This window comes from Myxozyma melibiosi (assembly GCF_037950935.1).
Source record: "Myxozyma melibiosi strain Phaff 52-87 chromosome Unknown BZA70scaffold_8, whole genome shotgun sequence".
Lineage (NCBI taxonomy): Eukaryota > Fungi > Ascomycota > Lipomycetes > Lipomycetales > Lipomycetaceae > Myxozyma > Myxozyma melibiosi.
Genome location: NW_027042922.1, coordinates 273,828 through 298,303, shown reverse-complemented (window position 1 = coordinate 298,303; position 24,476 = coordinate 273,828). Strand labels below are relative to the sequence as shown.

The 24,476-nt window shown below is 53.9% G+C and overlaps 11 protein-coding genes across 11 annotated transcripts; 9 read left to right on the top strand and 2 right to left on the bottom strand.

Annotated features, from left to right (window-relative positions):
- The first annotated feature begins 157 nt into the window (after positions 1–157).
- BZA70DRAFT_190796 (major facilitator superfamily protein) lies at positions 158–2,129 on the top strand. The gene is made up of 2 exons (XM_064910032.1): positions 158–626; positions 687–2,129. Exons 1-2 carry the CDS (start codon positions 275–277, stop codon positions 2,012–2,014), a joined length of 1,680 nt encoding a protein of 559 aa, XP_064767410.1. The 5' UTR covers positions 158–274; the 3' UTR covers positions 2,015–2,129.
- A 128-nt stretch (positions 2,130–2,257) lies between these two features.
- Positions 2,258–2,859, bottom strand: BZA70DRAFT_268224 (Oxo-4-hydroxy-4-carboxy-5-ureidoimidazoline decarboxylase; the record flags this gene model as incomplete). The annotated part of the gene is made up of 2 exons (XM_064911149.1): positions 2,258–2,311; positions 2,380–2,859. The coding sequence occupies 2 exons, from the start codon at positions 2,857–2,859 to the stop codon at positions 2,258–2,260; spliced, it is 534 nt and encodes a 177-aa protein (XP_064767409.1).
- Positions 2,860–2,972: 113 nt separating this feature from the next.
- Positions 2,973–4,327, top strand: BZA70DRAFT_280602 (putative phosphopantothenoylcysteine synthetase). The gene is made up of 3 exons (XM_064912992.1): positions 2,973–3,325; positions 3,420–3,642; positions 3,711–4,327. Exons 1-3 carry the CDS (start codon positions 3,107–3,109, stop codon positions 4,295–4,297), a joined length of 1,029 nt encoding a protein of 342 aa, XP_064767408.1. The 5' UTR covers positions 2,973–3,106; the 3' UTR covers positions 4,298–4,327.
- BZA70DRAFT_311495 (uncharacterized protein) lies at positions 4,328–6,087 on the bottom strand. Its single transcript, XM_064914958.1, has 5 exons — positions 5,667–6,087; positions 5,431–5,598; positions 5,235–5,372; positions 5,055–5,171; positions 4,328–4,997 (listed from the first exon to the last, which is right to left on the bottom strand). The coding sequence occupies exons 1-5, from the start codon at positions 5,829–5,831 to the stop codon at positions 4,494–4,496; spliced, it is 1,092 nt and encodes a 363-aa protein (XP_064767407.1). The 5' UTR covers positions 5,832–6,087; the 3' UTR covers positions 4,328–4,493.
- Positions 6,088–9,086: 2,999 nt separating this feature from the next.
- BZA70DRAFT_190710 (major facilitator superfamily domain-containing protein) lies at positions 9,087–11,451 on the top strand. Its single transcript, XM_064910031.1, has 3 exons — positions 9,087–9,507; positions 9,629–10,115; positions 10,175–11,451. The coding sequence occupies exons 1-3, from the start codon at positions 9,416–9,418 to the stop codon at positions 11,414–11,416; spliced, it is 1,821 nt and encodes a 606-aa protein (XP_064767406.1). The 5' UTR covers positions 9,087–9,415; the 3' UTR covers positions 11,417–11,451.
- A 290-nt stretch (positions 11,452–11,741) lies between these two features.
- BZA70DRAFT_280596 (uncharacterized protein) lies at positions 11,742–14,475 on the top strand. Its single transcript, XM_064912991.1, has one exon. It carries the CDS (start codon positions 11,974–11,976, stop codon positions 14,011–14,013), a length of 2,040 nt encoding a protein of 679 aa, XP_064767405.1. The 5' UTR covers positions 11,742–11,973; the 3' UTR covers positions 14,014–14,475.
- A 204-nt stretch (positions 14,476–14,679) lies between these two features.
- Positions 14,680–15,795, top strand: BZA70DRAFT_268219 (uncharacterized protein; the record flags this gene model as incomplete). The annotated part of the gene is made up of 1 exon (XM_064911148.1): positions 14,680–15,795. One exon carries the CDS (start codon positions 14,680–14,682, stop codon positions 15,793–15,795), a length of 1,116 nt encoding a protein of 371 aa, XP_064767404.1.
- BZA70DRAFT_190687 (putative aldo-keto reductase) lies at positions 15,487–17,207 on the top strand. The gene is made up of 4 exons (XM_064910030.1): positions 15,487–15,956; positions 16,017–16,075; positions 16,130–16,212; positions 16,263–17,207. The coding sequence occupies exons 1-4, from the start codon at positions 15,934–15,936 to the stop codon at positions 17,139–17,141; spliced, it is 1,044 nt and encodes a 347-aa protein (XP_064767403.1). The 5' UTR covers positions 15,487–15,933; the 3' UTR covers positions 17,142–17,207.
- A 967-nt stretch (positions 17,208–18,174) lies between these two features.
- Positions 18,175–20,304, top strand: BZA70DRAFT_280585 (pyridoxal phosphate-dependent transferase). Its single transcript, XM_064912990.1, has 2 exons — positions 18,175–18,492; positions 18,583–20,304. The coding sequence occupies exons 1-2, from the start codon at positions 18,231–18,233 to the stop codon at positions 20,094–20,096; spliced, it is 1,776 nt and encodes a 591-aa protein (XP_064767402.1). The 5' UTR covers positions 18,175–18,230; the 3' UTR covers positions 20,097–20,304.
- Positions 20,305–20,426: 122 nt separating this feature from the next.
- BZA70DRAFT_280584 (uncharacterized protein) lies at positions 20,427–22,313 on the top strand. The gene has a single exon (XM_064912989.1). It carries the CDS (start codon positions 20,482–20,484, stop codon positions 22,234–22,236), a length of 1,755 nt encoding a protein of 584 aa, XP_064767401.1. The 5' UTR covers positions 20,427–20,481; the 3' UTR covers positions 22,237–22,313.
- Positions 22,314–22,345: 32 nt separating this feature from the next.
- BZA70DRAFT_249222 (ABC1 family-domain-containing protein) lies at positions 22,346–24,476 on the top strand. Its single transcript, XM_064910676.1, has 2 exons — positions 22,346–23,160; positions 23,224–24,476. The coding sequence occupies exons 1-2, from the start codon at positions 22,491–22,493 to the stop codon at positions 24,330–24,332; spliced, it is 1,779 nt and encodes a 592-aa protein (XP_064767400.1). The 5' UTR covers positions 22,346–22,490; the 3' UTR covers positions 24,333–24,476.

Below are 24,476 nucleotides of genomic sequence, written 5' to 3'. Positions count from 1 at the left end.
AGATGAAATAACAAGCAGAAGAAGAGAGGAAGAAGAGCATGAAGAAGAAGCAGAAGCAGCAGATGAATTCACAGTCACCGCTGCTCTGGACCGGAAATCAGTTCTGGAAAACGAACGATTTTCCGCACAGAAACCAGGTCTTGTTTGTGCGCCAAGGCCCCTCCTCGGCTGTGCCTTCGAGAGATCGTCGGCAAATAATAAGTCAACAAGGCCCCGTCTTCCCTTCTTCCTTCTTCTCTCCTCCGTCTCTTCTTCTTCGTCTCTTGTTCTGACCATGAGCGCTCCTAACGACGACCCCATGGCCCTGCCCACCTCCATCGAGGGCACGTCTACATCCCCCACCGAGAAAGTCCCCACAAACAGCGATGCCTCCACCTTCGACACTGACCTGAAGCCCGTTACAAACGCCTCCTCGGACGACGTCGACCTCGAGAAGCAGGACCCCGACGACACCGGCTTCCACCGTCTCGAGCTCGCCCGCATCCGGTCTGGCGCAAGCGACCTCGTCGCCGAGTCCGAGTCTGAAGTTCGAGCCATGTCTCGCGTCGAGTCCCATGACCCAAACGTCGTGGGCTGGGACGGGCCCGACGATCCCGCCAACCCCTTCAACTTTTCCAACAGAAGAAGTATGTATCACCTACTGCCTTCTCATTGTTTTTTCTCTGCTAACCTCTTCTAACTCCCAGAATGGTGCATCACCATGATCGCCGCCATGGTTACCTTCTGCGTCGCCTTCGCGTCCTCCGTCTTCACCGCCGGTATCGCTGATATCGCCGCAGACTTTGGTGTTAGCACCACCGTCGCCACCCTAGGTCTTACTGTATATATCCTCGGCTTTGCCTTTGGACCTATGGTCTTCGCTCCCATCTCTGAAGTCTACGGCAGAAACGTCGTCTACCTCTCCACTTGGTTCTTCTTCACCGTCTTCCAGATCCCTTGCGCTCTGTCAAAGAACATCGCTACTCTTCTTGTATCTCGTGCCATCGCTGGTATCGCTGGCTCGTCACCTCTCAGTAACGCCGGTGCCACGCTCGGCGACATCTGGAGTCCCGCTGAGCGAGGAGATGCCATGTCTTTCTACACTATCGCCCCCTTTGCAGGTCCCGTCGTCGGTCCCATCATCGGCGGCTATCTTTCCGAGTTTGTTACCTGGCGCTGGACTTTCTGGCTCGCCTTGATCTTTGCCGGAGTCATGGCCTTCTTCCTGGTCTTCTTCATGCCCGAGACGTACTCAAAGACGCTCTTGGAGAAAAAGGCTGCTCGGCTGAGAAAAGAGACTGGCAATATGGATCTCAGAGCTGCCCACGAGCGACAGTCGGTTTCGCACGCGGACCTTCTCAAGAAAAGTCTTGTTCGTCCCGTCATTCTCTTATTCACCGAGCCAATTGTCTTCCTGATTGCTCTCTACTGCTCTTTGATCTACGCAATCTTGTACATGAACTTTGTTGCCTACCCCATTATTTTCCAACAGGAGAGAGGCTGGGGTGCCGGAAAGGGAGGTCTTCCTTTCATTGCTCTCGGCATCGGTATGGTCGGCGGTATCATGACTTCTCCCGCCCAGACGAAGCTGTACATCAAGATCAGCAAGGAGAAGGGAAACGGAAAGATCTACCCGGAAGCGCGTCTGCCTTACGCTATCTTTGCCGCTTTCTTACTTCCCATTGGCGTCTTCTGGTTAGGATGGGGATCATTGGCTAGTTCAAAGGCGTGGATCGTGCCCGTTCTTAGCGGCATCCCGTTCGGCTTTGGCCTCGTGACTGTCTTCTTGAGCATGTTTTCATACCTCGTCGACACCTATCTGATATACGCTGCCTCCGCCCTTGCCGCCAATTCTCTCCTGCGTTCGATCCTCGGTGCTACGTTCCCCTTGTTCGCCGACAAGATGTACGAGAAGCTGACTCCAAAGTGGGCGTGCACGTTGATCGGATGCTTGGCACTGGTGGGTGCTCCTATTCCGTTCCTGTTCTACAAATACGGGCCTAGTATCAGATCTCACTCCAGAATCTTGTCGTGAGCTATTCTTTGCTTTTCATATCCTGCTTTCGTTTGGTTATTGGTGATACATGGTAGGGTGATACATCATAATTTTAATCATTTAATTGGTGGCTAGTTGTTGTCGCAAAGAGCACATATTTTTGTTTTTGATGATTTTTTTATTTCTCTTTTGTATATTTCGCATCGTCAGAGATGTTTTCATTTCTCTTTCCCTCTTTGGTCATTATGAATAGATGAAATCATCACAATTCAAATTTCATATCTAGATATCCGCACCGAGCTTTCTGGCTCTGTCGGTGGCGATATCACACATAGCCTGCGATAAAAAATTAGTAAAATTAGTAAAATAAAACTGTAAGCTAACGACTCAAACAAAGTACATACATTCGCTGCCTCCGCCTTTTCCAGCTCATAATCCCCCCGCGCGATCCGCTCCCTCATATTCGCCATAATCACGTCCCTCGGCCGTCCATTGACAAAGACGACATACCTCAGTCCCGGGAATTTCTCCTCATACTCCTGGTTAAGCTTCGCGAGCGCCTCGGACTCGCCCTGCAGACTCTTTTGCTCGGCGACCGAGTGATCTGACGTGATTTTGCGGGCGCCGAGGCGGGGATGCGCGGCGAGGATCTCGAGTAATGCGGATTTAGAGGAGGGGTCGGTGAGGGCTACGCTGGAGAGGTCGAGGAGGAGGGTGCGGGTGGAGGAGATGAATGCGGAGTAGCTGTCTGCGGTGTCGAATTGGCTTGTGATGAGGTTCTCGAGGGCGGGCGATTGCTCAAAGAGATGGGTGATGATTTCGATTCGTTGGGCGTCGGTCAGTGACTTGAATGCTGAGGGAGGAGGGAGTGTGTATTCCGACATCTTTGTGTGCTACTGTCTCTTGAGTATGTGAAGTAGAAGAAGGAATAGAGAGAACAGAGGAAGAACATCGTGGGAAGATCTGCTCTGGTTGAAGGACAATCAAAGCCTGGAGATGGCCGACAGACTCGGCTCACGCCGCCAGCAGTGCGCCGCACGATTGTAAATAACCTCCACCTCGTTAACCACATCGCATAATCAGCAATCAGATCCACAATCCTTATCTTCCCCCATTTTAATCACAAACGCCATGGACACAAGCGGACCTGTTCCGCCCACGCGCCGCCTGTCGACCGGCGAGCGCGAGCAGGCGATTGACCGATCGGCGCCGGTGCTGCCGCCGGCGCTGGAAATCGACGAGAACAATTATTTCGAGAATAACGCGCCGCCAGAGTATTTGGACGAGCTCGCGCGGCAGTGTGAGGAGTTTGTGAAGATGCATGGGACGGGGAGAATTGTTTTGGTTACTGTGCGTTGCTTCTTTTTGCTCAATTGGCCTTTGCTGATGTGTAGTTGTTATGCATGGAATTATTCGCATATGCTAACATTCAGCTACACTGCAGTCAGGAGGAACCACCGTCCCGCTCGAAAACCAAACCGTGCGGTTCATCGACAACTTTTCCGCCGGAACCCGAGGCGCGACGTCGGCGGAGTATTTCCTAGAAAACGGGTACGCCGTCATCTTCTTGCATCGGCAGTTCAGTCTGCTGCCTTATTCGAGGCATTACTCGCATTCCACGAATTGCTTTTTGGACTTTATGGAGGAAAATGATGGGCAGGTTGTCGGTATGCTTTCTATTTTTTATTTGATCAATTGTTTATGTTGATGGCACTTGCTGATCAATACGATATAGTCAGCCAACAGTACCAACAGCAAATGCGCACAGTCCTGCGCAAATACCGCGCCGCCAAAGACCGCAACCAACTCCTCCTCCTGCCATTCACCACCATCAACCAATACCTGCACACCCTCCGCACTGTCAGCGTGATCCTGCAATCCGCCGGCCCGCGCGCGCTCTTCTACCTCGCCGCCGCGGTCTCGGACTTCTTCATCCCGCCCAGCCGCATCCCCGAACACAAGATCCAGTCCAAAGCAGGCGGCAACAAACTCATCATGGACCTCGACCCCGTGCCCAAGTTCCTCAATCGGCTGGTGGAAAGATGGGCGCCGGGCGCGATGATCATCTCGTTCAAGCTCGAGACTGACTCTGAGATCTTGATCTCAAAGGCAAGACAGGCGCTGGAGCGGTACTCGCACCAGCTCGTCATTGGTAATCTCCTCCAGACGCGCAAGAACGAGATCGTGTTTGTCGAGCCGGAGGTGCCGGAGACTTGGATTAGATTGTCGGACGAGCAGATCAAGGACGGGACTGAGATCGAGAGCTTGATCATCCCTGCGACTATTGAACGGCATACGGCATGGATTGAACAGTCAAAGTAGATTGCTGTAATCATTTCTTTAAAACTAAGTATTTCTCATATTATTCATTAGACTGAAAGGTCTATCAAAAGTTCAGTAGATACTACTGAAAAAAATGCTAAACGCCACTTTACTCCCGCAGCAACCCATCATCCTCAAAGAGATGCCATCAGCTATGCAGAGAACACTCTCGTGCTCTTATAAAAACAGATTTAAACTAAAGAGGGATAGGAACACTATCCAGCACGTCATCCAACACCAAATCTGGCGTCCAAAACTGCAAAAACTTCGTCACCGCCTCGACATCACTCCCGTACGCCATACTCCGTTCGTCCTCCGGACTCGGCACCGTGATCCGATGGGTATACGTCTTGCGCGCCGCGATCTTCACGATCGCCGGCGTCGCGTAGTTTAGACCGTGCAGCGGGCACAGACACCGCACCAAAAGCTCAAAGTCGCGGGACGCGCGCGCGGAAATGCCGCCGCGGATGGCGCGGTGCATGCGTAGGAAGACCATGATGTCGTGCATGTAGCGTCTGATTTCGGCGCCGATGACGATGCTGCTGATTGTCGCGGTCAGGTATTCGATTTCTTTGGGCAGGAATAGCCTGTGGCTGGCGATTGGGGGGAGTTCGATCTCTGGAGTCCATTTGCCAAACTCGACTTGTGCTTCGTCGACGTTGCCAGGGATGTAATTGTGGCTCAGAAAGAAGTGGTCGAGCTATTAAGCGACAGTTAGAATGGTACTCGTACTTGCTTGAAGATGACAGACACTTACAAGATATGGGAATAGATGACGTCTCATAGTATTCCTCGACAACAGAGGCACGACCAAAAACTGCGGCGGAGTAATAACGACTCCCTTTGATGAAGCCAGATTCTTGGTCCGTAGAATCTGCATATACACGGTCAATGATCTATAACCAGGGCCAGCAAGATAAGCTATATATTCACATACCTCTAGTAGCTGCGCCTGCACGTAGTTACTCGAGCTATCGAGATCTCGAATCACAACCAGATTCGGCAAGCTTTCTGCAGAGCCGGGAGGTCCGGAGACAGGTCTCCGAGATCCGATCCCATTCCAACTCCATTCCTGCTTTACCATATATCAGCACTTGACACCTCTCCTTGGGAGATACAAGATATATACTTACATCCGTTTTTTCGTTGACTGGAGTAGGACCCAGCTGCGCGGGAAGAGCAGAAAAACCACCCGGTACATGCTCGTTTTTCAACAAGATCGCCTCTGCGAATTCATCCGTCGTCATATCCGGCGTGCATACCACTGTCTTTGTCGTAAACCCAAAGATATTCGAGCCGACCTATTTCCCATTGCGTCAGTTGCAGATCTTCCTCACAGACTTCACAGATGGAATGTAGGAAAACTCACCAACAAAATCATCTGCTCTGTAAAATTGAGATAGACATCTCGGTCGACAGTCACGATCGCCTGCTGCTTGGAGATCAGAGAGGTAAGAATTCCCACAAACAGATCAGCGTCAAAGTCGAAGCCCGAGCGCTTCTTGAGTACCGCGATTTTTGAACATAGATCCATGAACCTGTGCAGTCTCTTGTTTTGATAACTTCAAGATTCGGAATTATGCGCGTAAAGAGCAATAGTTGAGCGAAAGCTGTAGAGTAGTCCTGAATGTTTCCTATCGATTTGCGAGGTTCATAGACTACCTAGAACTCACCATTTCGCAGACAAATCTAGAAGCGCTTTGCAGTAGTTTGCAGATCCAAGCTACTTGTCACCTAGCTCGTAATAATTCGCGAAGCCAGCCGTATCTCGGAATCCAAACCAAAGGCCTTTCTACCTGAAGGCGGGTGAATGTAAATAGAGCCGAGTTAATTTGGCTGAAGGTTACCCGGATTCATCACCGGGTGCCAAACTGAACACCAAACTGTTCCTGGGATCACCAAACGTGACGGTTTGCAGACGGTACTCAAAACAGTTCTTGATCCGGGTTTTTCAATTACCTCACGTTGCTGTGTCTGTGCTTGCATTCAGTGTGTATTTTAAGTGCTTTGATTGTGAAGACTAATTAAGCGTCTGTGGGATCAAGCGATCAAGATGACCAGTATGTTCCTGTGCCTGTTCAATTTGCTTGCTCGAGAGTGGATCTAACATCTTACCCGCCAGTCAAACTATTGGAATCCTACATCGCCGAGAAAAAGCTGACAAGGGTGCTCCCTCTCAGCACCCTCTCAGGCGCAACCGTCGGCATCGATGCAGAATACCTCTACCACCAACTCTACTCCGGCGCCCCTCCCAAAACCGACCCTCTGCTGCACGCCCTCGGCGGAATCCCGTTCTCGCTCAAGTTCAGGATCGAGGCGCTGCTTGCTGGTTTGAAGAAAGCGGGAGTCACGCCGCTGTTTGTGTTTAAGGGAATCGAGATCCCGCGCAGGGAGAACCCTTTTGTGAGAGCGGAGGCGGGGCAGGCCAAGCGCGCGAGTGCTTGGGATTCGTATGACAAGGCGAAAGGCGAGAATGCAGTTTCAATCTTTGGTGAAATTGGTAAGTACTATTTTCTGTCTTTATAGATATGCTTTGTCGTGCGATGCTGACTCTGCGACGAGAAGAAACAATTCAGTTTTCCGAGGTTTCCCGTTATATGATGATGATTCTTGCGGATCATGAGGTTGAGTATATAGTGGCTCCCTATAGTCCGTGGGCACAGGTGCGTAGTTTTTTATTACAATAACTGGCGATAGCTAACAGCAACTAGCTTGTGTACCTGCTGACGCACGAGAAACAATACGTCGATGCAATCTACACCTCCAACGAAGCCTTCATGTTCGAACTCGACCGCGTCATTGTCTCGATCGATATCACCAATGGCAACTTCCAGTACGTCCAAAAGCGCGCAATTATAGCCGACATCGGAATCATCAACGCCGAGCAGTTCTTCGACCTCTGCGTTTTGGCGGGACCTGATTTCTCCTCTCCGTTTCCCCTGATTGAGCAACCCCAGCTATCAATACACGCGCAGATCCGCGCTCTTCGCGATCTTCTCCGCAACTTTATCAGCGGCTATGGAGCCGTGATGGGCTATGCCGAGCACCCGCTGATCAAGGAGGTCGACTACGTCGAAACCTACCGCCGAACCTGGTGCGCAATCAAGTTCCAGCCGGTGTTCAACTCCGAGGGCCGCACGCGTCCGTTGTCGAAGAACGAGCCGAACGATATGCACGAGTTTGTCGGCCAGCGGTTGCCGGACGAGATCAATTTCTACCTGTGTCGCGGAATCATCGGGCCTGAGATCCTCGGCGCGCTGACGTCGGGCAAGTTTGTGGAATTGGTCCCGTTGGCGGGCGGAGAGAGTCCGGAGTATCGAGAGTTTCTGAAGAAGATTGAGAGTATGAAGGCGCAGTCTCTTAGCTTGCTCACCCAGCCGCTGAATAGATTTTACCAGGCCAAGCAAGTGGTAAGTGCATGCTACCTATGACCTTGGGTCAGCTCAACTACTGACACTGACTATTTTATCACAGAATGTAATCTATTGGTTCGATCAGTCTAACGAGACTGCGATCCCCCATCGTATCACTCCCACCACATACGAGACTGTGAAGACCTGGAACGTGCCGCAGAGTATTATCAAGGAAAAGCTTGCCGAGAGCGCGCAGCCCGACTTGAAGTTTGCGATCCTGAGCTTGGTGGATGATGCGTTTGCGGAGAAGACGATTGCCGTGAAGAGAGCAAGAGATCCCCTTACTCCGGACAAACTGCCGCAGGTACGCATTTCTCTTTCATTCATTGAATATGTATAGTATGTGACTAATACACTATCTAGCTTTTGCAAACCTCAAAGGAAGTCCTGGCAAACACGTACTGGAGATTCCTTCAGCTGCGCTCGTTTGTGACAGACAAGCATGTGCTTACGACATGGGGCGTGGCCTTGACGGCCGCCATCACATCGTCCAAGGCCGAGGATAACTTCACAGAGCCTCTTGTGACTGCGATCGAGCTTGTTCGAACAAAGGCGCTGACTAATAAGCCGTATGCCTCGTCCTATAGCGGTGTGCCGATCCACGGAACTGGTGAGTGTTGTGTGTACCTATTTGAGTGGTTTGTTTGTTTATGTGTGTACTAACGGTCTCTATAGACGAGCAAAAGGCGCACATCCTTTTGATTTCTCGCGTTGCCTCGCTTCTGCCGCTTGAGCAGCAGCCAGCGGGATACAGTGGTCCTCTGAGCCGGAGCTTGCTTCTATTCAACTCGTTTGCGACAAAATGCACGTCCAACGCGAGAACGCTGCTGGAGATGGTTCTGTTTTCGCTACTGGCGAACAACGATGCCAACAAGTACGGCGAAGTTCGATGGGAGTCGCTGGGGGTTAGCTTGCCGTTCAAGTCCAGCACAAACAGCGGCCTGGGCGTTGCGGTCAAGACCTATCTAGACGAGCTGTGCACGAAGGAGAACCCGAGCGATGCCGAGGAACGCGAGAAGATGGCGACGTTTTTGAAGAAGCAGTTTGCGGTCGCAACTGATATCGTTGCGGAGTATGAGCGGGCGCTCAGGTTGTGGGATGCAGTGGTTGTGGCGGTTAAGACTGCGGCGGCGGACGATACTGTGAGTGCTGCGGAGTTGAAACCGTTCACGGATGCTGATGCCTGGCTGGCGAAGATGAGATAAATGTAGATGATTTGCTTGTGGCCACTGGAGGAGGTGGCATATGTACTTTAATTTGCTCGAGCTATTTCTCAGAGATATTCCTTGCTCAAAAGACAGAAAATTACTAATACACAATCTCAACTCATTTCGTCTGCTTGATCAGCTGTAATCAGCTATAATCAGCTGTAATGAGCTGTAAAAATACACAATGAAGCTAAATCCGGGGATGATTCAATGAAGGGCCTCGGAGAAGCCGATCACGTTTACCCACGCCCCAAATGCGCTTAAACTGGTTCCCGAAACACAAAGGGATAAAAGCAACCAAGCGACTGGCGAAGGTGCGATGGGCTCCAGTTTAGCAGTGCGGCGTACGTCCAAGAGCAGACCGGGCGCCTTTCAAAAGTCTTATATCAGGAGCTCGCTGCCCGGGGAGACACTTGGCAGGACCCGTTCTGGCCTGGTTTTGTTGAAGTGCGTCTGTCTTGCTCTTCTTTGTTTCTCTCTATCTTCAATCAAGTAACATGGACGGAATTGCTGCTGTGGTCGACGACGGCACTACGGTCTTGCTCTCCCAGGAGGAGCAGATAATGGCGGAAGAGCCATTTCACAGAAGGTACAGATATCCGCCCTGATGCCCGGAACCCTGCAGGGCGACGGGCTCAATCCGCACCAACATCCACGCGCCCTGAGCCATTGTTGAATCCACGACTCTGACTCTTTCACTCCTAATCTAGACCGGCCGAAGACATTGCCGCGGTGGCGGCCAAAAACGGATCCGCGACAGTCGAAATCCAACCTTATCGCGACGACCCTGATGCGCCCCAGGATCCGCTCGTGGACTCGGCGAAGAAGCCGTTGCTAGGCAAGCCAACCGTGCACCACCTCCTAGTCCCGTTCGCGCTGTTCTCCGTCGCGTTTGGCGGAAACATTGCGCCAAAGATAAACATCGCTCTCGCGCTCGTGTGTCGTGAGTACTTCGCCGTGCAGGATGCCCTGAATCCCGCGGGCATGTCCTCGTGGGGCTTCAACATCGCCGCCGCGGCGGGCGACATCGAGGAGCGGTGCCAGATTGTGCCGGTTCATCAGAAGGGCTCGTCGATCACGATGTGGGTCGGGCTGATCACCGGCCTGCTGGGCGCTTGGGTGTCGCCTAAACTTGGGGCGGTTTCTGACCGCGTCGGACGTCGGCCTGTGCTTATGCTGTCGATGGCTGGTCCATTTGTATGTATTTTTTTTTTTCATAAAGAGTAACTGCTGGTACTAACAGAGGTTTATTATAGTTGGCTGATTTGACGATTATTGCTGCCGCTCGGTGGTCATACTTGAAGTCCTACAACCTATTCTATCTCTCGGCCTTCTTCGACGGAGTCACGGGTTCGTTTATCGGTGTCGTCGCAATGTGCCACTCCTACGCGACCGACACGACAAAACCTGGTGTCGAGCGCGCGCAAGCGTTTGGTATGTTCCACGGCATCCTCTTCACCGGCATGGCACTCGGCCCTTCACTCTCGTCATTTGCGATCCGCAAGACTGGTAATGTCTTGACGTTCTTTTACCTCGGTCTCTGCATGCAGGCAATGTTTTTCTTCTACGTCATGTTTCTTCTTCCGGAGTCGGTGCCAAAGTCTCATCAGCTCCAGGCGCAGGCCGCGCACAAGCAGCTCCAGCGCCGACAGTCGCATATCCAGACCGGTCCGTTGACATGGAAGTCCTTCCTTTCGCGGATCAACGTTCTGCAGCCGGTGATGGCGTTCTACCCCACGGACGGGACGCGGCCCGCGATCAGACGGAACCTGACGATTCTCGGCATCATGGACTTTTGCGCTGTGAGCAACTCGTTGTGCGAGATGATGGTCACGCTGCTGTATGCCGAGTTTACGTTCCACTGGACGTCTGTCGAGACCGGGTACTACGTCACCGTGATTGGGTTGACTCGCATGTTTGTGCTTTTCCTGGCGCTGCCGTTTACGTTGCGCTGGGTCAAAGCCAGGGTGGACGCCCGACACAAGGCACGGGGGACGTACATTTCCGACGCGCAGCGCGCGGGTGCGTCCGAGACCGACATCTTTGTCATCCGACTATCGGCCATAATCGGGGTGATTGCCTACATTGGCTTTCTGATCAACAAGTCGCCGTTGTTCTTCCTGGTCTGCGGATGCATCGGGAACCTGGCGGGCGCGACCGCGGCGACGACCGAGTCTACGATCTCGAAGCACGTCCCGCGCAAAAACACGGGTCTCATCCTCGGCGCCGTGGGGTTGGTGCACTCGCTCGCGCGCGTGATCTCGCCGACGCTGTACTTGCAGGTGTACTCAAAGACGCTGCAGGTGCTGCCCAAGACGTTCTTCATTCTCTTCCTCGCGGTGTTTGCCGCGATCGTGGTGCTCACGTTCTTCATCCGGACTGATCTCTCGGGCAGTCTGATGGAGGACGGATCGGATTTGGTTGCGGAGGACGAGGGCAGTGGCGCGTCTGAGGAGGCGGGCGCGAGCGGGTCGGGAGCAGCAGAGGTCGAGGTATAGAAAGGGGAAGGGATCTAATAGGGTGGGGGATTGATTACAGGGTGATTACAGGGTGCATTGGAGGTTGTTTCATGGAGTTTGGCGGAATCGTAGACAGGCAGAGGCATCAGCAGCTGCACCGACCTCTGCACAGAGATCTGAATAGCAATAATCTTTAATACAACAAACCACAGCAACCAGCAGACAGTCGACTTATCAAAACAATCAGTGACCGGCTTTAGACAGATAGCTGGCAGCGGGATCAGGGTTCGGGTGTCCCAAGACGGAATAGGAAGGGAGCGGTTCAGTTTGCCGCCACCAGCCTTTTGTCATCACCGCCAAAATACTCTTTTTGCTCTTCTTCCGCCACGCTCTCTGTGCTTTCGTCTGGCTTCTTCCTCGTCCCGGCCTTTTTCTCCCTTTTCCTGGTCCAGCCTGTCTTATTTGTGTCTTTAGGTATGTCTGTTTTGGCTGCTGTGCGGGTCGCTGTCCGTCTGCTGCCTCTTCTCCCCTCGGCGATTCGAAGCCTGGGTGTGTTTTCAATCCAACGCTAACCAGCTCTCCCCCTGCAAGACGAAATGCGGGATGTCAACTTCTTCTCGGTGCTCAACAACAAGGCCGCGGCCACCATGACGCCGACGATGTACGACAGACGGGCGCTCGACTGCCCCTACGATCGGCCGCTCGTCAACTCGCTGAGTAGTCTCTGTGTACTCATCTCCTCCTCGCAAGTCATTCGAGAATCGCTCGCGACCGACGGCGGCATCGACAGGCTCGTCACCATCCTCCGCTCATGCACCGGCATGCACTCGCGCGACGTGCTCACCTCGTGGAAGTGGTCGCTCACGCTGCAGTGCTTGTCCTCCGTCGGCGTGCGTGGGACCGAGACCGTTCGTCGGCGGGTGGTCGACGCAGACGTCGTGCCGGTGCTGGCTACCATCCTGGACAACTTCCTGGAAGCCATCGAAAAGTTACGAATTTATCATGATGTCTATGCAAAATATTCAGATACCGCTACAAACAACGACGGTCGGAGGAGTCTCCTCTCAAGTAATGAAGATAGTGAAACCGAGCTGGCTGCTGGTGCTGGTGCTACCCGGTCGCCTGCCGTGCGACCGTCCGCCAGACGAGTCACCGCCCCTGCGACTGCTGCGCATACCCACACCACAGACTCGCCAGCGATGACAGACCGGCCATTATTCGACAACGGAATCGATGCCAATGCGGCGGGCGCCTTCATGTCGCTTGTGGCCCAGGTGGCTGAAGACGAACGACAGCAACGCCAGCAACAGCAGCAACAGCAGGAGGAGGAGCAGATGCAAGACACGACCGCAGACGCGAATGCCACAATGACAGATACCGAGCAGCGCTCGGTTGACAACACAGAAACCGATTCGGAAGGGGGTCTGATCGCTGTCTCGAATACTAACGCCTACTTCAATCGCATCCATTATCACATGTATCGCCATCACCGCCATCATCACCATCGCAACCATCATTCTCATTCGCATACACAGCCATCACCAGTACTACCGACCGACGCAAACGGAAGCAGCTCGACAGCGGAAGCCGCCGTTGTTGAAGAGGAAGCCATGACCGGCATCTCGACGGCGACGACGTCGTCGTCCGATGTCGAGGACTCTGCGGCGGCCATGGATATCGACGAAGACGTTGTTGTCGCGCCGTCGAGTTCTCTTGCGCAGGTTCCGATGAGCGCAGAAGAGGTGCATGCCTCGTCTGAAGAAGCTACATATGGGGCTGACGTTTCGAGCTCGTCGTCGCTGAACGCGCCACGGATGCTCGACATTGACTACTCGGCTGGATACCGCAACACGACGACGTCAGGACCATCGCAAACGCTTGATTCCAACTCTGCAGAGGCTAGCGCCGAGGGCTCGTTCGCTGCGCGCTCACCCGTAGCTGCTGCGCGAACGTCGCCTGCTTTTGAATCGGCAACTGTGATGCGCGAGGCGGAGCAGGCAGCCATGCAGGCCGCAGCGCAGACTGAGAATCTCGGACCAGGCAATGCGCCGCTGTTGTCGTCGTTCCCGGCATTTTTGGGATCGCAGGATAACGTGCCGCGGGAAGAGGACGTACTGCTCTCGCTGCAGCTGCTGGCGTATGTGTCCAAGTACGTGAATCTTCGGGAGTGCTTCCAGAAGACACATCTTGTTCCGTCGTTGTCGATGCGACCAGAGCTGAGAGCCAAGGCGGAGGAGCAGATGGCGAACACCGAGTCCAAACGGAGAGGGTTCGACGACCCGTCTCTCGACCCCGAGGACGAGTCGCTGATTGAGGAAGAGTATAAGCTTCCGACGCTGAATCTTTTCCAACTAGTCGAGCGCTTCACAGCGCGTGCATATGCCGAGGGCGATCTGAGCTACTGGGCGTCGATCATCATGCGCAACTCGTGCCGCAAAGACGAGTCCCGAGGCGGGGTCCGACAGTGTGGGTATTTCGAGTGCGGACGATGGGAGGAGTATCCGAAGCAGTTTGCGAAATGCCGGAGGTGTAGGAGGACAAAGTACTGCAGCAAGTCGTGTCAGTCGAAAGCATGGTCGTTCCATCGGCACTGGTGCGTGCCTCCGGGACAGGAGGTGCAGATGATGAATCGATAATCGATAAAGCAAACCAACTCATCATTCTCTTTTTTTTTTCAAATCTTGTGTTTAGCTTTATAACTGTACGGAAGGTAGGGGCGTGAGCAGGAGCGGAGGGTGGTTGAATATCTTTGGAGTTTACTACGTGCATTTGGGTTGCTCTCTATCACTTGAGTATTAATTCTTCTTTTTTTTTACTTTTTTAATTCCTTCTTCTCAACTTGGCTTTTCTCATCGTTTAAGTCATCCTGCATTCTTCTTTCTTTGTCATCCATTTGTGCTTTTTTCACAAATCAAATTTGCTTTCCTGTATCTTCTTTTCGTTTATCCTGTCGCTATGCGTGCGAATGTCTTTCCATCTTATGATCTGTATCTATCGATTCTTTTGCCTTCTTCTTCTTCTTCTTCTTCTTTTGCACTGTTCTTTATCGATTCGTTGCAGGCTTTCTTTCTTATTCCTCATTTAGTTGTTGATGGTGGTTACCCATTAGTTTTAGCAATAAACAAGGAGCATAGTAATAGTAATAGTAATACGATGGCGAGCGAGTGCCAAGTAGTGAGCGTAGATCTGGGTGTCAGAGTACAGGGTAAACTTTAAATCTGTCAATTCAACTCGGTTGATCTCAACCGCGACTGAGGAGGGAGTTTGTCTTGATCAATTAGTTGGTGGATTGAAGAGAAGAAATGTATAGTACGCGGAGACCTATTGTGAGATTACGAGCTGTGATAGAATGCAGTTGTGCCTGTCGCGCGCGGTTTTCAAGTACACGGATGGCGAGCAGCAGCAGCAGCAGCGCGACGGAAGCCGGTCTGGCGAAAGTGCTTCCGTCTGCTAATTTTGTCGCGCAAATTGGGCGGCAATTCCAGCCCGCGATCAAGCCGCGCGCGATGCAGCAAGATCTGAGTGCTCTTGTCGAAGTGCAGGACGCAAACACGGAGTTAGAGGGGTTGAAGGCGCGATTTGGCGACGGGCGGAGGTTGGTTGCGTATCTGCGAGTGCTGGAGCGGGGGATGCAGGAGGAGACGTCGGCGGAGAAGATTAAGAGCGCGTCGGTGGCGGGGATGATGGCGACGTCTGCGCTGATTCAGAAGATTACGGCGACCGGGGTGGTGTTGGGGAATCAGTATGCGCTGGGGCGGAAGTGTTTGGGCGAGGTGATGAGTCGGGATGCGGAGACGCGGGCGCGCGCGCGGGAGGTGTTGGTGAAGTTACGGGAGACGAACTTGCCGCTGGCGTATTTTGTTTGTGGGAATCTGTTTATGAGCAGCGAGCAATACGACCGCGCGCGGGCCGAGTACGAGAGCGGGATCCGCGCGGCAGAGGCGCATGTCGACGCGTCTGAGGCCGACGACGCAAAGTTCTACGACTACGACCGCGAGGCTGATTTCAGCTGCATGGTGCAGAGCCATCTGATGCTCGGGCAGCTCGGGGAGCGGACCAAAGACGTGAGACTCGCGCGGCGGCACTACGAGGCCGGGCTCGAGCTGCGGGCGGTGTCGGGCGAGAAGCTGGCGCCGCTCGAGGTCGCGGCGGCGAATTACCTGTCGATCGTGGCCGAGTGGGAGTATAACCCGCGCGCGATGGAGCACTACGGGATGAAGAGCGCGATGGCGGGGAATGTGTATGGGATCCTGGCGACGGTGCGGGTCGGGAAGCGGTTTGATGAGGATAGCAGGTGGGCGCGGAAGTGGCAGGAGGTGTTGACGGTGCAGAGCATGCTGGCGTCGGACATGCATCTCACGCTGCAGAGTCCGGAGCTGAAGCCGGTGTATGTTACAAAGGCTTTGAAGGGTCGGTGAGGATATGTTTTGTATATATGCTGTGAATAGTGGATGTGTATAAATTACCCGGCGCATGGCTCGGTTAATGGATAACCGAGATGAGACAGAACAGATTGAGAACAGTTCTAGAACCCCGCGCAAATCGATTCATAGACAATGGCGAAAGTTGAATACCGAAAGTGAGTATTTAGTTGATGTATGAAAAGCATTGAGTAGAGGAGAAAAGCTGATCTGATTAGGATGGGGAAGAGCGGGCTGCGCGTGTCGGTGCCGATTTTGGGAATGATGTCTATGGGATGTGAGTGTGTCGGCTGAAGTATTTCAATTGATGTGTGCTGACATATATATAAAGCATCCGAGTGGGAGCCTTGGGTGCTGGATAAGGAGGATGCGCTGCCTATTTTGAAGAAGGCGTATGATCTGGGGGTTACGACTGTATGTCTTGCTTTTGATTCAAGTACTGGACGATGACTGATGTTGTGTAGTGGGACACGGCGAACGCGTATTCGAACGGCGAATCCGAGATCCTGATCAGAGAAGCCATCGAGCGATACAACATCCCGCGCGAAGAACTGACAATCATGACAAAGATCTACTACCCAGTTCCGAAGCAGAAAAAGCTCGGCGAGGCCTTTCTCGTCGATCTGAGACAAGATCCCAAGTTTGTGAACCAGTTTGGGCTCTCGCGCGGCGCGATCTTCAAGCAGGTGGATGCGTGTTTAGAGAGGTTGGGAACGGGGTACATTGATCTGCTTCAGATCCACCGGATCGACAAGGCCGTGGACGCGGAGGAAGTGATGGAGGCGCTGAACGATCTCGTGCGGAGTGGAAAGGTGCGGTATATCGGCGCGAGCAGCATGTGGACGTATGAGTTTATGCGGTTGCAGAACATTGCGGATCTGCGCGGGTGGACGAAGTTTGTGTCGATGCAGAATATCTACAATCTCGTGTACAGGGAGGAAGAGCGCGAGATGATTCCGTACTGCCGCGCGAGCGGGGTCGGGCTGATGCCGTGGAGTCCGCTGCACCAGGGGGTGCTTGCGCGGCCGCTGGCGGCGACGGAGGCGAAGGCGGGGGAGAGTGCGCGCGCGCAGGGGACGGGGGTGTTTAAGCAGTACGAGCCGGACGAGAGCGGGAAGGAGATTGTGAGGAGGGTGGAGGAGGTTGCGAGGAAGAGAGGGTGGAGTATGGCGGTGACGGCGCTGGTGTGGGTGAAGATGAAGACGGTTGCGCCGGTGGTGGGGATTAATAGCGTGAAGAGACTACAGGAGGCGGTGGAGATCGCGGACAAGGAGCTTACGGATGAGGAGCAGAGGTATTTGGAGGAGGCATATCGACCTCAGGCGGTGTTTGGGCATTTTTAGATGAGATGAGTGAGGGTATTGTTATGAATTCATTAAGTAAGCGAGACAATGAGGAGTCTTAGACCGCAGGTGGCTTGCGGGCTTATAAACAGAATGGCAGAGAATGTAGGTTGAGAAGGAGATAAGGAGGATTAGAACGGTGAAGAGGGTTTTTGAGAGATGATCTGATCGCGGTGTTGAAAGCTTGAATGGAGATATTGAGTGAAGAAGTCTGTACTATTTATTATACAATAAACACACTCTCTACTCTTTACAACATCAATTGAACAAGTATTGAAGTAAGCAGTATTGTAGTTATAGAACAAATCAGCAGGCATGCAACAGGAAGGCAGCACAGTTGACAGGTGGAGCGGGCTTAGATAGCGGCCAGATAGTGGTTCGGGTTCGGGAGAGGCCCGGTGGCCAGAGCAGAGGTGCAGCGGTGTCAGGTCATGTTTGCCACAGAGATAGGGTGGTGATAGAGATGGAGATAGGGATAGAGATAGGGATATGTAGATGCGATAGAGGAGTAGAAGAGTAGATAGAGAACAGAAGAGTAGATGAGGATGGACGAACAGCAGGTGTTTGTAGTTGTAGTTCAGTGAGGATAGCAATAAGAACAACAACAACAACACTACATCACATACAATACATAAACACAACACAATACAATACAATACAATCACAATCACCATCGTTATCTTCAAATATACAATAAAGAATCAATCACTACTTACAACACTCAACTGCAATAAACAACAAGAAACAACGACCAGTTCGCCCGTGGTTAGTCCTAATCCGCCACCGCACAGCGGACCCTCTGCCCCGATGCAGCCTAGCACCTTCCCGATCCAGCCCCAGTCCGGTGCACACCCAGCAAGAGTCCAGACCCCGCACACGCGCCACAGGCGAGGGCCAATTAGAGACTTCCTGATTGGGCCGGTGCACCGCCACAGTTGCTGACTCCCGCAGCGGTTCATTGGCTGCTGCGCCGAGCTTTCGTCCGAGGCGACTTAAAACTGCTTCTTCTCCTCTTCGCCTTCTCTTCACCACCACCTCCTCCTCCTCCTCCTTCTCTTCCTCTTCATCACCATCCTATATCTCTTCATCATGGAGATCCTCGCTCGCAACTCCCGCGTCTTCTGCCCCTTCCTCGGCAAGACCTCCCCCGCCACCCTCAAGGCCCTCTCCGCCTCTTCCGGCCTCAAGAGCGCTGCAAAGGAATGCCCCGTCATGGGTCCCGCCATGGCCGCCCGCCAGTACTCCTCCTCCACCCCTCCCCGTGCCTTCCACGAGTCTGCCCCGACTAAGGCCAACGAGACCTCTCTCGAGTCTGTTCATGCTAAAGTTGGCGTCTTTGACACCTCAAAGGGTACTTATCATCTTCCTCACTCTTCCTCTTCCATCTTCGGACTTGCCTTCTTGTCTTATTGCCGACCGCAACCCTCTAACACTCACCCAGGCATCTGCGAGCACGGCCTCGCCGCCATGAAGGTCGCCGCCCAGGCTACCTCCCCCGAACCCGTCGTCTCCGAGGCCTGCGAGAAATCGGACAAGTTCAACTACGAACAGTTCTACCACGCAGAGCTGACTAAGAAGCACAACGACAAGTCCTACCGCTACTTCAACAACATCAACCGTCTCGCCCGCGAGTTCCCCAAGGCCCACACCCACTCCGAGACCGACCGCGTCACCGTCTGGTGCTCAAACGACTATCTCGGCATGTCGAAAAACAAGCATGTCCTCAAGACCATGCACGACACCCTCGACAAGTACGGTGCCGGCGCCGGTGGCACCCGCAACATCGCCGGCCACAACAAGTCCGCGCTCGAGCTCGAAGCCTCCCTCGCCGACCTCCACTCAAAAGAGGCCGCCCTCGTCTTTTCCTCATGCTACGTCGCCAACGACGCCACCCTTTCCACCCTCGGCTCGAAATTGCCAAACTGTGTTATTCTCTCCGACCAGCTCAACCACGCTTCCATGATCCAGGGTATCCGTCACTCCAACGCCCGCAAAATCGTCTTCAAGCACAACAACCTTGAGGATCTTGAAAACAAGCTCAAGAGCCTTCCTCTTGACGTTCCCAAGATTATCGCTTTCGAGTCTGTCTACTCCATGTGTGGCTCGGTCGCTCCTATCAAGGAGATCTGCGACCTTGCTGAAAAGTACGGTGCCATCACCTTCCTCGACGAGGTCCACGCGGTTGGCATGTACGGCCCCAACGGTGCCGGTGTCGCCGAGCACCTCGACTTTGATGCCCACGCCCAGGGCCGTCCCGACGAGACTGTCATGTCCCGTGTTGATATCATCACCGGAACCCTTGGAAAGGCCTACGGCGCCGTCGGTGGCTACATCGCCGGCTCTGCCTACTTTGTTGACATGATCCGCTCGCTCGCCCCTGGCTTCATCTTCACTACCTCTCTCCCTCCTGCCATCATGGCCGGTGCTCGCACTGCCATCGAGTACCAGAAGAAGACCCTCACCGACCGTGTTGCTCAGCAGACCAACACCCGCTACGTCAAGTCGAGACTCGCCGAGCTCGGCATCCCCGTTGTTCCCAACCCTTCGCATATCGTCCCCATCCTTGTCGGTGATGCTGAGACTGCCAAGATTGCCTCTGACATGCTTCTCGAGCGTTTCGACATCTACGTCCAGGCCATCAACTACCCGACCGTCCCTGTTGGTGAGGAGCGTCTTCGCGTGACTCCTACTCCCGGCCACGGCCCCGAGCTTGCTGAGAACCTTGTCAGCGCTCTCGAGACTGTCTGGAAGGAGCTCAACTGCAAGCGCGTCGCTGACTGGGAGGCCGTCGGTGGCCTTGCTGGTGTTGGTGTCAAGGACGCTAAGCCGGTCCAGCCTATCTGGACTGATGCGCAGCTTGGCCTTGCCTCGTCTCCCTCTGAGATTGAGGCACCCAACTCCAGCATTCTGCTCGAGGAGTCTGAGAAAGTCGCCGCTGTCAGCGTTTCCGCCTAAGTGTTGAACGATCATTTTGTTTTGATTTTTGCTTAATTTTTTTCTTTCTTTTGCTATTTTGGAATGAGGAGGTCTTTCGTTGATGATGTTGCAAGTAAAAGTGGTTATTTGTGCTGCGCTTTTGTATGATTACAATTGTTTAGTGCTGAATAATGTGGAGATGAGAACCGGTGTCTGAATGAACATAACAATTTCGTTTCATTAGTTATTTACTGCTTTTGTAGAAGTAGAAGTAGTCTGCCTATGGCGTTGTAGACATTAGCAACTACTTTAGGGTTCGGCAGAATAAGTCACGTGGTGGGAACTTCTACTAAAGCTCACCTCGACGAAGGATCACCAGACAAAGAAGACACAGCAGAGCACCGCCATCTCGAGACCTGACGCGATGCTGAGGCGATCAAGACTGATCTGTCGCGTCGACGAGCGGTATGTGAGTTTACTGAGCAAAACGGTGTGTTTGCAGCGGCGGTGGAGCGCGAGAGATGCTGCCGAAGATGCGGTGAAGAATCACGATATTGGTGAAGATGAAGAACGAAAGGCGGCGGGAACTGGACTGGGTGGTGCGCTGGATTCGCTGTTTACGTTGGTCTCGAATCATGAAGAGACTCTTCGTCCTGTTTATTTTCCACCAGTTACTTCTCCTCCTTTCTCAGCTGGAATGAAAAACCGCAAGTCAAAAGCCGTCGACGAGAGACGCGGTCGCGGGCACGAGATGCTCGCAGCTTCTAAGCAATCGGCATCCAGGCTAGCGCAGCAGTCTGCGGACAAACTCGCCGAGTTCTCAGCCTCGATTGATCCGGTGCGGTTCTCGGACTCGGTAGAAGCGCACAATAAGTCTGCGCAGATGCGGGCCGAGAAGCTGACCAACTCGTTCAACAAGCATCTCTCGCACGCGTCACCATCTTCAGAGCCCTCGGTGAGCGCGGCGAAGGCAAAGGCGGCGGAACATAAGTCGCCGGTGCATGCGCACTACAGCGCGGTGCTGGCCGGGCTGAAAGGGATTGGGCCGCGGAAAACTGTGCCTGAGGATAAAGCGCGGCAGCAGCCGGTGGAGCTTGAGTCTATGACGACGGCGGATCTGAGGAAGTTGCTTAATGAGTGCGCGACTGAGGCTGAGGTGCTTGAGTTTTTCCAGCAGACGTTGAGAGGCGGGAGATTGACGACGCAGCTTGCGACGCAGATTCTATGGCGGAGTAAAGTGAAGAGTGCCGAGGGGTTTGACGAGATGCTTGCGATCGCGCAGGGAAACTCAAAGTTCAGCGCGTGGCCAGATGAGGACTTGGAAGTGTTTGAGAAAGAGGTTTGGCTGAGGCGGTTGACTGTCAGTCAGTTTTTCGGCGCGCGAGGCAGCGAAGACGACGAGCCGATGACGGAGGATACGCGGCAGTATCTCAAAGCGCTCTTTTCAAGCATGTTTGAAACCATCTGGGTTCCGCTGATAAAAGAGGGCGAGCTGTCGAATGACGCCGTGCGAACGCTGTGGTTCTTGGCCGGGATGACCGAGACTGAGTTTGATGTGCTCGGCCAGATCGTGTACGGCTGGGCCTCGGGCTTTGACAAGTTCAGCGCGCCCGAGCGGTTTACGATCGCAAACGCGGTCGTGCAGATGTGGGTTACTGGCGTAACAGCGCAGCGGCCGCGCACGGCAGAGATCTCAGAGTCGTTCTTCGTCAACGGCGCAAACGTGGCTGCGGACGCTGGCATCGAGCCTGCACAGTACATTGTGCCTTTCAAGTACGCGAGCATCCGCTTCGTCTCGGCCCTACACCGCGGCCGGGGGCTGACTTCTAGAGAAACCGCACACGTGCGTATGATCGTCGAGATTGTGAAAGTCAAGACGGTAAATCCTGATACCGAGTTTGTCAGGCGTGCGCTCGACGTGCTGAACTGGCATGAGTCCGAGCTGGACGAGAAGGTGCCGGCGGTGGTTGACGCGGCGCGGGTGCTGCTTGAGTTTGTTAGCGACTCGGGGGTGCTTCTGCGGCGAATTTCGACGCTTAGGGAAGCGCTGGCGTGGAGCGAGATGGATGAGCGCGTCGCGCTGATTGCGAAGAAGATCGGATGGGAGGCGGCGCAGGAGGAGGGGTTGCAGACGACCGGGGAGGAGATCGTTGTCGGGCCTGCGAATGTTTTGGTTTGATTATTGTATGGGATGTCTTGGAGTTTTATGGTTTGATATGTGTATATAAGGACTTGTATATAGAAGCAATTATACAGATTAGTATCGATTATTTCATAGATGTAGTTGTAGCATACAGTAAGAGCAAATCACGTGACTATCACTTTCCCGCCGAAGCATCTCGAGAACCGATCTCGAGCACGGAAGCAGTTCGCAGGCAGACCCTCTACTGAGCTCAATCAACCCAGAACAACACACACACAGACACACACAGAATGACGATTGCGGATCTGATCCGCCTGACGAGCGCGGTGTGTCAAGTAGGGCAGCGCTCGCGGGAGTTGTACTCTGCGCACGCGAATCGAATTTGGCAGACGTCGTCGCTGACTGTGCGGTTTCGAAACAAGGCGCGGCCGGCGTCGGCGTCGAGCGGTTACAGTGAGCGGGCTGCTGCTGAAGGTGGAAGTAAAGCGTCGGGGACGGGGGTTGTGCCGCCGGGGACGAGGGCGTATAGTACTATCGCGACGAGACCTCTGCGTCGGCTGCACCCGCTTCCCCAGCGCCGGACCTACGCAACCGGATCTGACTCCTCCTCTTCCTCTGCCGCCAAACCCACCACCACCACCACCACCTCCCCCGACTCAAAACGCACGCGCTCGTCACCAGCCGAGCTCGTGACCGACCGCCCCAAGATCCGCGGCATGAGCGAGTCCCCCGTGCCTTCCTCGCGGCTCGCGCGCATTTTCCACTACGGCAGCCTAGTCGCCGAGATTGGCGCGGGCGCGATCAAGGAGACTGCGCGGCGGTATAATGACGAGTCCGCGAAGGGCACGAAGGTGCAGGGATCGGTGCTCATGACGCCTGCCAATCTCGAGATTCTGGTGCGCAAGTTGTCGCAGATGCGGGGCGCGGCGTTGAAGTTGGGACAAATGATTAGTTTTCAGGGTGGGTTTTTCCTTATGGGTTGATCTATCTCAATTGATTTACTGACGGAAAGTGTGTTTTTAGACTCGTCGTTTCTGCCGCCGGAGATTCAGCAAGTTCTCACGCGGGTGCAGGACAGCGCGGACTACATGCCGCGCCGCCAGATGGAGCGCGTGATGGCGCAAGACCTAGGCGCGAACTGGAAATCTCTTTTTTCCTCCTTTGACGACGTTCCGATCGCCGCGGCCTCGATCGGCCAAGTACACGCGGCCACGCTGGCGAGCACGGGCGAGCGCGTGGCGGTGAAAGTGCAGTATCCCGGCGTCGCGCGGTCGATTTCGTCTGATTTGAAAAACATCGCGATGTTGCTTACCGCGTCGAGTATCTTGCCTAAAGGACTTTATCTCGACAAGTCGATCGAGAACGCGCGGACGGAGCTGGGGTGGGAATGTGATTATGTGCGGGAAGCGGAGAATTTGAAGAAGTTTGGGAAGATTTTGAAGGATGATCCGGTGTTTGTTGTACCGCGCGTGATTGACGAAGCCAGCGGGCCGCATGTGTTGACGATGGAGTTCATGGACGGCGTGGGGGTTGCGAAGATTGAGGATCTGCCGCAGGACAAGAAGGACTGGATCGCGACGCAAATCATGCGCCTGACGCTCCGCGAGATTGCAGAGTTCAACTACATGCAGACCGATCCGAACTGGACTAACTTTTTGTACAACGAAAAGACCGGCAAGATCGAGTTGCTGGACTTTGGCGCGTCGCGCGAGTACAGCCCCGAGTTCATCGACAAGTACGTCGGCGTGCTGAAAGCCGCCGTGCGCGGAGACGTCAAGGGATGCGAGGAGTACAGTCTCAAGCTCGGCTACCTGACCGGTCTCGAGTCGCCGATGATGCTGCACGCGCACATCGACAGCATCCTCACGCTCGCGGAGCCGTTCGACCAGACCAACGTGACGGCGCCCGCGGACGCGGTCTACGACTTTGCGAACCAGACGGTGACGGACCGGGTGCGGTCGCAGATCCCGCTGATGATCAGAGAGCGCCTGACGCCGCCGCCGGAGGAGACGTATAGTCTGCATCGCAAGCTGAGTGGCGCGTTCTTGCTGTGCGCAAAGTTGAAGGCGAAGGTGCCGTGTAAGCAGATTTTTAGGGACGTGGTGGAGAAGCGGGAGATTGGCTCTGCTTGAGATGTATGAGATTTCCTCTGCTTGAGATGTATATAGAAAACAGTAGAAGTAGGGATTAAAACAGTGAGAAATAGCAATAGACATGATTTGAACCAAGATCTGTAAACATCTGAAGACATCTGCCGCCGTCGATGCGGCTCTACT

What these genes read in the sequence shown, in the direction of transcription:
- BZA70DRAFT_190796 (XM_064910032.1), top strand. Translation starts at nt 275, where the DNA reads ATGAGCGCTCCTAACGACGACCCCATGGCCCTGCCCACCTCCATCGAG. An exon ending in CAACTTTTCCAACAGAAGAA is followed by an intron (nt 627 to 686) that starts GTATGTATCACC and finishes TCTAACTCCCAG; the next exon opens with AATGGTGCATCACCATGATC.
- BZA70DRAFT_280602 (XM_064912992.1), top strand. Translation starts at nt 3,107, where the DNA reads ATGGACACAAGCGGACCTGTTCCGCCCACGCGCCGCCTGTCGACCGGC. An exon ending in GGAGAATTGTTTTGGTTACT is followed by an intron (nt 3,326 to 3,419) that starts GTGCGTTGCTTC and finishes GCTACACTGCAG; the next exon opens with TCAGGAGGAACCACCGTCCC. An exon ending in AAATGATGGGCAGGTTGTCG is followed by an intron (nt 3,643 to 3,710) that starts GTATGCTTTCTA and finishes AATACGATATAG; the next exon opens with TCAGCCAACAGTACCAACAG.
- BZA70DRAFT_311495 (XM_064914958.1), bottom strand. Translation starts at nt 5,831, where the DNA reads ATGGATCTATGTTCAAAAATCGCGGTACTCAAGAAGCGCTCGGGCTTC. An exon ending in TGCAGGCGCAGCTACTAGAG is followed by an intron (nt 5,172 to 5,234) that starts GTATGTGAATAT and finishes GTGTATATGCAG; the next exon opens with ATTCTACGGACCAAGAATCT. An exon ending in GTCATCTATTCCCATATCTT is followed by an intron (nt 4,998 to 5,054) that starts GTAAGTGTCTGT and finishes GTCGCTTAATAG; the next exon opens with CTCGACCACTTCTTTCTGAG.
- BZA70DRAFT_190710 (XM_064910031.1), top strand. Translation starts at nt 9,416, where the DNA reads ATGGACGGAATTGCTGCTGTGGTCGACGACGGCACTACGGTCTTGCTC. An exon ending in GAAGAGCCATTTCACAGAAG is followed by an intron (nt 9,508 to 9,628) that starts GTACAGATATCC and finishes CTCCTAATCTAG; the next exon opens with ACCGGCCGAAGACATTGCCG. An exon ending in TGTCGATGGCTGGTCCATTT is followed by an intron (nt 10,116 to 10,174) that starts GTATGTATTTTT and finishes GGTTTATTATAG; the next exon opens with TTGGCTGATTTGACGATTAT.
- BZA70DRAFT_280596 (XM_064912991.1), top strand. Translation starts at nt 11,974, where the DNA reads ATGCGGGATGTCAACTTCTTCTCGGTGCTCAACAACAAGGCCGCGGCC.
- BZA70DRAFT_190687 (XM_064910030.1), top strand. Translation starts at nt 15,934, where the DNA reads ATGGCGAAAGTTGAATACCGAAA. An exon ending in GCGAAAGTTGAATACCGAAA is followed by an intron (nt 15,957 to 16,016) that starts GTGAGTATTTAG and finishes TGATCTGATTAG; the next exon opens with GATGGGGAAGAGCGGGCTGC. An exon ending in GGGAATGATGTCTATGGGAT is followed by an intron (nt 16,076 to 16,129) that starts GTGAGTGTGTCG and finishes ATATATATAAAG; the next exon opens with CATCCGAGTGGGAGCCTTGG.
- BZA70DRAFT_280585 (XM_064912990.1), top strand. Translation starts at nt 18,231, where the DNA reads ATGGAGATCCTCGCTCGCAACTCCCGCGTCTTCTGCCCCTTCCTCGGC. An exon ending in CGTCTTTGACACCTCAAAGG is followed by an intron (nt 18,493 to 18,582) that starts GTACTTATCATC and finishes ACACTCACCCAG; the next exon opens with GCATCTGCGAGCACGGCCTC.
- BZA70DRAFT_280584 (XM_064912989.1), top strand. Translation starts at nt 20,482, where the DNA reads ATGCTGAGGCGATCAAGACTGATCTGTCGCGTCGACGAGCGGTATGTG.
- BZA70DRAFT_249222 (XM_064910676.1), top strand. Translation starts at nt 22,491, where the DNA reads ATGACGATTGCGGATCTGATCCGCCTGACGAGCGCGGTGTGTCAAGTA. An exon ending in ACAAATGATTAGTTTTCAGG is followed by an intron (nt 23,161 to 23,223) that starts GTGGGTTTTTCC and finishes GTGTGTTTTTAG; the next exon opens with ACTCGTCGTTTCTGCCGCCG.